Raw genomic sequence first — 8,623 nt, forward strand, 5'->3', positions numbered from 1 at the left:
CAAGACTTACTTGTGATACACTTTTTTTAAAAATCCAAGCTTTTTATGTATTGAGTATAATGCATTTACTGTTATATTTATATTTTTTGTTTTCTCTAAACTTGGCACTTTGATCTGATATTCGACCCAACAAAGGATCTGTCATTATTATCATTTTTTGTTCAAACAGGAACTTCTTTTGCTAAGCATGGAAGTTTTGTTTATTGCAAACGTTCTGGTGCAGACAGTAAAATAAGGGAAATTACTCTGTAGGGGACTTGGTTTGCTTTAAACTGATCTTTCTCATCTTAAACATTACATTTTGAAATTATACTCAATACATAAAAAGCTTGGATTTAAAAAAAAAAGTGCATCACAAGTGAGTCTTGAAGGCCTTGCCTCTCTTGTTTCAAAATGTAATGTTTAAGATGAGAACTGAGATCAGTTTAAAGCAAATTAAGTCCCCTAAAAAGAACTGAATTTTTCCTATTTTTATGCCTAATTTGATGTCAGCTGACAAAGTATTTGCAGAGAAAATGTCAATGTTAAAGTTTACCACGGACACACAGACACAGACACACACACACACACACACACACACACACACACACACACACACACACACACACACACAGACAACCGAACACCAGGTTAAAACATACTCACTTTGTTTACACAAGTGAGTCAAAAAGATCGGTTGATGGTGTATTTGTGTATATCTACTTATAAAAGGAGCGGAACGTTGATCAACCTTTGATGGTGAAAAATATATATCCGTTTATTGTGTAGCAGATGACATTTATAAAAGAAGAGGAATATCATGTGACTATTAAAATAATAGAATAGACACTCTCACAGCTCCGTATGTGCTGCTAATCAGTTATAAGTAGAATGCTCTGCAATCCTCCAGAGTGAACAGAGTACAGGTCCATGTATTCATACATAGGAGCAACAGATGTGTTCTCATTGTGTCCTCATCTGTGTGTCAGTAACGTCAGACATTTCACGATGGACGAGGTGAGGGAAGGAGCGTTCCAGTACGGACAGTTCTCACGTGCCATCAAACAGTTCATGGGTTGATCTTCTGGAACCTGTGCCTGCCGATCGGCTGGGGATGTATGGACTGCGCCAGATTTCAAGTCACCCTTTATTCCTGACGGCTGACTTGTTGAAGGTAGCGCAAATCACACAGACACATACACAGACAGACACACATACACACACACACACACACACACACACACTCACATGCGCGCGCGCGCGCACACACACACACACACACACACACACACACACACACACACACACACACACTACATGCACACGCACCCACGCACGGATAGAAAAAGAAAGAGAGAGAGGGGGAGAGCGCACAGATAGTGACAGTGACAGATACAGTGACGCTGGCAGACACAGAGACGGTGACGGTGACATGCAGCCACAGTGACAGTGACAAAGTGACAGATACAGTGACAGTGACAGAAACTTAGGGTGACAGAGACAGTGACAGACACGGTGGTGTTTACGGTGACAGAGACAGTGACAGTGACATACAGTCATAATGGCAGTGACAGAGTGATAGTGACAGATACAATGACAGTAGCAGAGACTAATGGTGACATACACAGAGACAGACACAGTGGTAGCGACAGTGTGACACATGCACAGAGAAGTCGTGATGTGTTTATAATCGATTCCAGCGCTAATCAGATATGCCACTGCTACTACTACTGGTACTACTACTGGTACTACCTCGGTATGTTTGTCATAGGGATGTACATCCATTTCAGTTGGGCTGAAAGATGTCATCATCTGAACTAAAGTGTGTGTGTGTGTGTGTGTGTGTGTGTGTGTGTGTGTGTGTGTGTGTGTGTGTGTGTGTGTGTGTGTGTGTGTGCAGACCCCTGAGGACTGGGAGACCCTCCGGATGGGGCAGTTCCCTCCTCCCTTGGAGCAGCAGCAGCATCAGCAGCAGAGGCGGACGACTACCAGATGCAGTCAGCAGATACGGCTGGGCCGGACCCAGGTCGAGGAAATCTTCCACGAAGTCCGGTCGATGATGAGGTAAAGCCGATGACGATGACTATTATGCGGTAAAGCAGGGGACTATGATTATTATGAGGGGAAGCTGGGGACTATGGGGTAAGGCAAGAGACTGTGACTGTCATGGGGTAAGGCACGGGACAATGACTGAGGTAAAGATGGTGACTTTGACTATCATGGAGTAAATCAAGGGACAATGACTATCATGAGGTAAACCTGAGAACTTCAACTCTCAGTGTCTGTTGGTGTGTCTTGTTATTGTTCTTGACTGTCTGCTAGTTTGTATGGGGAAAGAGCGAATGAGAAAGGAACAAATACGAAGTTAAGAAAAAAAGACCCTATGTCATCGTACAGCAATGTATAAAAAGTAGAATAGGAAGTTAACACTTACCTTTCTAAACGTATCGGTAACCGTAAAATCGAATATTTACACATTACGCAGGGAACCTGAGGAGAGAGAGAAATGGAGAGACAGAGAGACGGACACACAGACAGTTTTCGTAAACAACAAAAAACAGACTTCCACACGACATATATCATAAAGCTTTCAATACAAGTTATGGGCTGTCAATGATTATCATTGTAGTCATGTCTCTTCATGTTTCAGGAGACAGAAATGTACACATCGATGATGAAGATGATGACAAAGAACTGGACGAAGCAGCAGAAGGAGATACATCCTTGACGGTTTCTTCACGTCTCACGTGTCAGGACTATGATACATTTTTTTCACTGAGGAAGAACATGAAGACAAAGCAGCGGAAGAGTAGACAGACAAAGGAAAAAAACAAAACAAAAACAAACTCACAGGCATTGGAGGAAAAAGACACAGAAAGATGATCTTCATTCTGTGTCTTTTTCCTCCAATGCATGTGAGTTTGTTTTCCTTTGTCTCTCTTCTGCTGCTTTGTCTTCTTCGTGTTCTTCCTCGTACATGTATATATATGTATATATATATATATCACGTGCAGTTTGTCAATTCAAACGTTCTTATCATCTCATCTAAGAAGAGAACAAAGCTGAAACGGAAGATTTGCGAAATAACTCTTTCAAGACTGAGAATTACTGCCCTTTGACGGATATCGTACACCACGGACTGGCATTACAACAGATTCTACAGAGTTAGTGTGTCCTCAGTTAAATTTTACATAGAACAAAAACAATCACGAATCATTTATTATACAGCCATAACCTCCGTTTTTTTCGTTGAATTGACGAGGATAACTTTAGCCATCCTTGGGTTCAAAGTGGCTAGTCACTAATTTGACTCAACTGATTTCTCTAGCTGTTGATTAGTCATAATCACCTACCCGTCATAAGATAGATAGAGCGGGTATGGAAACTCGCCAGGATCTGGAGGAGGAACGGCTCTTTGTGCACTTGTCGAAGAATTTTCTCCTATGTGCAATGCCATCTGTTTCCTGCTGAAGACTGTCTTCCGGTAGATAAAACAGCGGGTGTGGAAACTCGCCAAAATCTGGAGGAGGAACGGCGCTTTGTGCACGTCGCGAAGATTTTTCTCCTATGTGCCTTGCAGTCAACTGACTTTTCTAGATGGTTGATTACACTCATAATCGTCTGCCCGTCATAAGATAAATAGAGAGATGAGCGGGTGTGGAAACTCGCCAGAATCTGGAGGAGGAACGGTACTTTGTGCGCAAAGAATTTTCTCCTATGTGTATTGCAGTTCTCTGTTTGAGCCCTGCTTCTTCGGGTGCTCTGTCAGGCGTACCTGGAATCTGTGTCCCCGCCACCTACTGCGTCAAAGGCTGCACAGAAAAAAAAAACACACGTCAAGATTGGAACTTCCACTGATATGTAAATACATACAAATATCACACACTATTCCAGTATCGAAATATTTCAAATCTAATCTGGAAATGTTTTTGTTCACGCGATATGTTAAACTATGTACATTTTTTTTCTTCGAGACTGTCCTTGTGTTTGTATGTGCCAACGCATACGTGTGTGTATGTGTAACAGACACGGACATTGTTTTATTGCTATTGACAATACTATCCTTTGGCAAGGGGGACAATGTATGAACAAAATAATAACGGCGGTTTACAGAGAAATTGACACATTGCTAAGAGTAACAAAATCAACGACACAACAAAACAAAATCATAAAGTAAAACATATTGCTAAGAGTGAAAAGGAAAGTAAAAAAGCTCGACCATCCAACTTTGTACAAAATAATTCATAATTTATAAGGTGTGGAACTGACATCAGGGTAGCAGGTCACTACATTACAACGAAACAATTCTGTAAATAATGTTCATACATACAGTCGGTCGCAATGATTCCCTTTGTTATTATCATTGATAATAATTCATTATCATTATGACAGTATTCAACATAATTTTTCACTTTGTATCCCTCGAGAAGTGTGAACGTGAGTAAATCACAAGTCGTTTAAAATAAGCAATCTGATGAAAAGGGTTAACATGAGAAAACACGGGAAAAAAACAAATATAACAAAGCTGAAAAGATGCAAAAAGAGAAGAAAAAACAAAACGTACCGTTTCTCTTTTCAGAAAATGCCATCTTCACACACACCAAAATTTTTCACACACAGAATCAGGACTGTTCTCATGTGTCTTCACACACAAAATTTAAAAAAAAGCTGCGAAAAGAAACCAAGAAAATAAGAATTGAATTAAAACAAAATCTTACCTTTTCCCAATTCGCGAGATGCCATCGTTAGATATGCCGTGTCAAACACACAAAATTAAACGGACTCCACTTGCCAGGACAGATGTTGCAGGATAGATAACGATAATCCATGTTTGGCCAGATGTGTCCAGAGAAAGACTGTCAGCTGTGTTAATTGTCTGCAGATTTCTCCATTATCCCCAGAGCAGGAGAGATTCCCATGCAGTGTTAAAAAAAAAAGGACGTGCCTCCCTGTCACATGAAACAAATCGATAGAAATAATTTTATAAATATGGAGACTTTATAACTATAAAATCAAATCATATAGATGATGTTTTAATGTTAATATTAAAATCTCTTTATATTGTGTGTGTGTGTGTGTGTGTGTGTGTGTGTGTGTGTGTGTGCTTGCTTGCTTGTTTGTCAGGTGTCAGCTGATGTCCATTTTTCTTTGTGTATGACAGGGTTTGTCTACGCGATTTCATGTGTGATTATAGATAATGTACACACACACACACACACACACACACACACACACACACACACACACACACACACACACTCACTCACTCACTCACTCACTCACATAGAGAGAGAGGGAGAGAGAGAGAGAGAAACATGTGCGCGATACATATATATGAATATATATATATGTGTGTGTGTGTGTGTGTGTGTGTGTGTGTGTGTGTGTGTGTGTGTGGAAAGAAAAATGATGTTACAATTAGTATATTAAATTGAACAAATGTTCTGCTCTTATTACCTATATAACGTTATTTTCCCTTGCAGTTCCTTCATGTATATATAATTGTATTTATTACGATATATTTTCACATGATTGTATTTTTTCATATTTTTAACACTACATGTGAATCTTTGCTTCCCTGGGAATAGTGAAGTGATCTGTAGATATCACAGTCGACTTTCTTCCTCAGTCTGCGCGCATCTGGACAAACAAGGATTATCGTTATCTCCCGCAGCCACAATAATCTCTTCCAGACGGCCCATTAAGTGTACCTCTATCACCACGGTGATAACTACCATGTCGCTAGGATCCCACTGTCAGCGCTGTGGGTTATCAGTCCCTTTGTCCCTTTTGCTGCCCCTGTGGTCAGCTGACTGGGTCAGGCCTGTAATTGTAAAGGAGGCAGCCTCCAAAGGACTGTCATCCAAAGCAACACACATTCTGGTATGTCAAAGGAAACGATTTGGAACAAGCATACACTCAAAGAGAGCAACATGTGCAGAAAAAAACGACAGCGCTGGACAAAACTTTTATTTTGGTTATTGATGTCTCAGCTATTTTCAGTTCTACTGTTGGGCTGTTTAATCGATATCAGTGAGGTAGGGTACTGTTTTGCTTCTTTCACACCGAAACAATCATTTTGAAGGCACTTCAATTCTATATATTTGTGACTCTGTATGAGTGAAAATGAAGAACATTGAAAGTGCTTATTGTCTTTTTTTTTAATGTTAATTTGGTTCTTTTTCGATTTTTTAATCGAAAGGTAAAGCACTGACCGAAGTAGGTACCTACCTTTATCTGTTTCTTACTTTTAAATTGTTTCACACAGTAGCCTTCTTACAGCGACACACTGCAGGTAAGAAGGCTATGTCTGGAGGATGGAAACAATATATATTTACCACATGCTCTTACTATCTTTTACAACATGTTTTTCAGTGCTACTCAACAACACCAACAATGAACATCAAAGAAAAGAGATGTTTCAAAATGATGCACCGGAAAGTCGAGTAGTGTCTACTGTGTTGTCTTTCTTAGTTTGCTCTGCCTATGTTTTATCGATAAAGATGTTTCACAAATGAAACTTCGTTGTTGGTGGAAATACGACAACGCACATCTTCGTTTCGGTTGCCATCCAAGTTATTCAGAATATATCTTTATTCCACAAGAGAACTGTGTCACACATCAGTGCATCTGACACTTCCGACCGTATACACTATCGGCTCCAGAGCAACAGGATGCTTCACAGTACTTGGTACACCATCACCTGGTACAACATTGTATCTGTCTTCAGTGCCAGGCGAGAGACACTTCGTTCTTGTGACATCAAGACTCTCGGCGTATGAAGCGTGGGATGCACGCATTCTTGGACTAGTATCATTTCTGTTGGCATTAAGAACCGTTTTCCTCCTGCCCTGAGCTGAGCTCCCTCCGCTAGAACCGGAGGACTTCATGTTTAAAGGGGTTGTTGGTAAAGAAGCCGTCAGTGAATTCTTCCTTCCTCTAAGACCCCGTGGTTGTGCTTGGCCAGAATGCAGTCTGGTGTCCATCGCGGTTCTCTGCTGCCCTTGACTAACTGTGCTGTGGTTGCGAACTCTGGACAGGTTTGACGTCCTGGTGACAGTCTTTGTGGTGATGTCACCGCTGGTCATGCGGTGTGAGGCGTGCCTGAGCGGGGCGGAGCTGAAGACAACGCCCACGATATTGTTTTCTTTGGACACTTGGTAGTCTACAGGGCCGGTTGTGCTGTCGCCAGCACTCTGATAGCCCGAAGACGTCAGAGAGCGCGTGCAGACTACATGTAGGTCAGCATGTGAGCCCGCGGGGTCTCTGACCTCAGAATAGTCCAGAAGAAGAGATCGTCGAGCAGCAACGTTACGTGTACAACGCCCAGCCAACAAGTTGATGTCGCTGTTCTGACGTGTCATCGAAGTCTGGGGACTGTGTGACGCAGACACGGACCTCACCCAGGACGCCGTGGAGACGTAGCTGTTGCTGGCTTCCAGGGAGACCGTACTGAGCGTGCTTCCTCGCCTGCCCACACCTCTGTCGGCAGTCCAGCCCGGCTTGGCAAGCACGTAGTTCTTTTGGGGGTCTAGGTCCTCGGGGATGGGCAGGTCTGTCGTGTCATTGCTGATGGACCTCAGGGCACGCGGCGTCAGGGTCCTGGTCACGCTGGAGTGAGTCCGGTCCACAAACCCCTGCAGCAGGAACTCGGAAAACGGGTCCCTTTCCTGCTTTATCTCCTGGTCGTGTTGGAACGTGCAGCCCGCAGCCAGCATCAGACAGATGAAGCCCAGGCCAAGCACCACGGGGCCCACGATGATCAAGACGCCCCTGGCCTCCCACAGGATGGTGTCCCCGCTCATGCTACGCATGGTTCCGCAGAGCGTGAGGATGGTGCCCGTCAGCATGATCAGTACGGAGGGCAGGTAGAGTCTCTTCCAGCGGCGGTGGTTGTGGGCTTCTTTCTTCCGCTCCTCCCGTCTCTGTTTTTTCTCCGTGCGACGCTGAGAGTACTCCATGTCTCTTAGGGCCTGCCCGTCTGTCCACATCTGTAGCAAAATGTAGAGGGCTGTCACAATGTGTTTGGGGAAATTTGATAAAACGCGTGTAAAAATATACAATAACAAAGTCCCACAGAGTCAGACCCGATAAATTCTATTCCTGTTCCGTATACTCAGTACCGCTAAACAAAGATCACCATGACAACACAGCACAATAGGCTATAGAATTCGAGACATTTTTCTTCTGTACATTCTCAAGGATGGTTGAGGTTGATTATGATGCTACTATGGCGATCATTAAAAATATCATGTGACAGGGCGATATTCTTCGCTTCATTTTTATTATGTAATGCGGTGTCAACCATGCCCAAGAAATATAGACACGTGCAGTTTTGTTCAGGAAATTCGAACAACCCCCTCAAACGCTGCGTTGAAGTGCATTACATTCGACTGACTGTGTGATTCAAGTCTTCATAGTTCAGACAATAGCATAGACAATAATACACTCTGATCTGAGTGAGAGCGGGCAGTGGGCCGAAAGATCCAACAGATACACATCTCATGGGGTTTGAACCGACATGCTACCCAATCGTCATTCCGTGACGCTGACCACTTCGCCATGGCGGTTGGTAAAACTGAAAGAGCATAATGTTGAACATGAGATCTAGTATGCTATCTAACCTTGTCATTTTATCCAATTA

General features: G+C 42.8%; 1 protein-coding gene across 1 annotated transcript in view; it reads right to left on the reverse strand.

Annotated features, from left to right (window-relative positions):
- Positions 1 to 6,008: 6,008 nt before the first annotated feature.
- The window catches only part of LOC143292002 (uncharacterized), a 6,385-nt gene continuing 3,770 nt past the window's right edge, over positions 6,009 to 8,623 (reverse strand). The window contains exon 3 of the mRNA XM_076602156.1: positions 6,009 to 7,970. Within this exon, the coding sequence (XP_076458271.1) occupies positions 6,594 to 7,970 (1,377 nt within the window). The 3' untranslated portion in view covers positions 6,009 to 6,593. The remainder of the gene's footprint in view (positions 7,971 to 8,623) is intronic.

The sequence above is a fragment of the Babylonia areolata genome, chromosome 18 (genome assembly GCF_041734735.1).
Source record: "Babylonia areolata isolate BAREFJ2019XMU chromosome 18, ASM4173473v1, whole genome shotgun sequence".
Taxonomy (NCBI): Eukaryota; Metazoa; Mollusca; class Gastropoda; order Neogastropoda; family Buccinidae; genus Babylonia; species Babylonia areolata.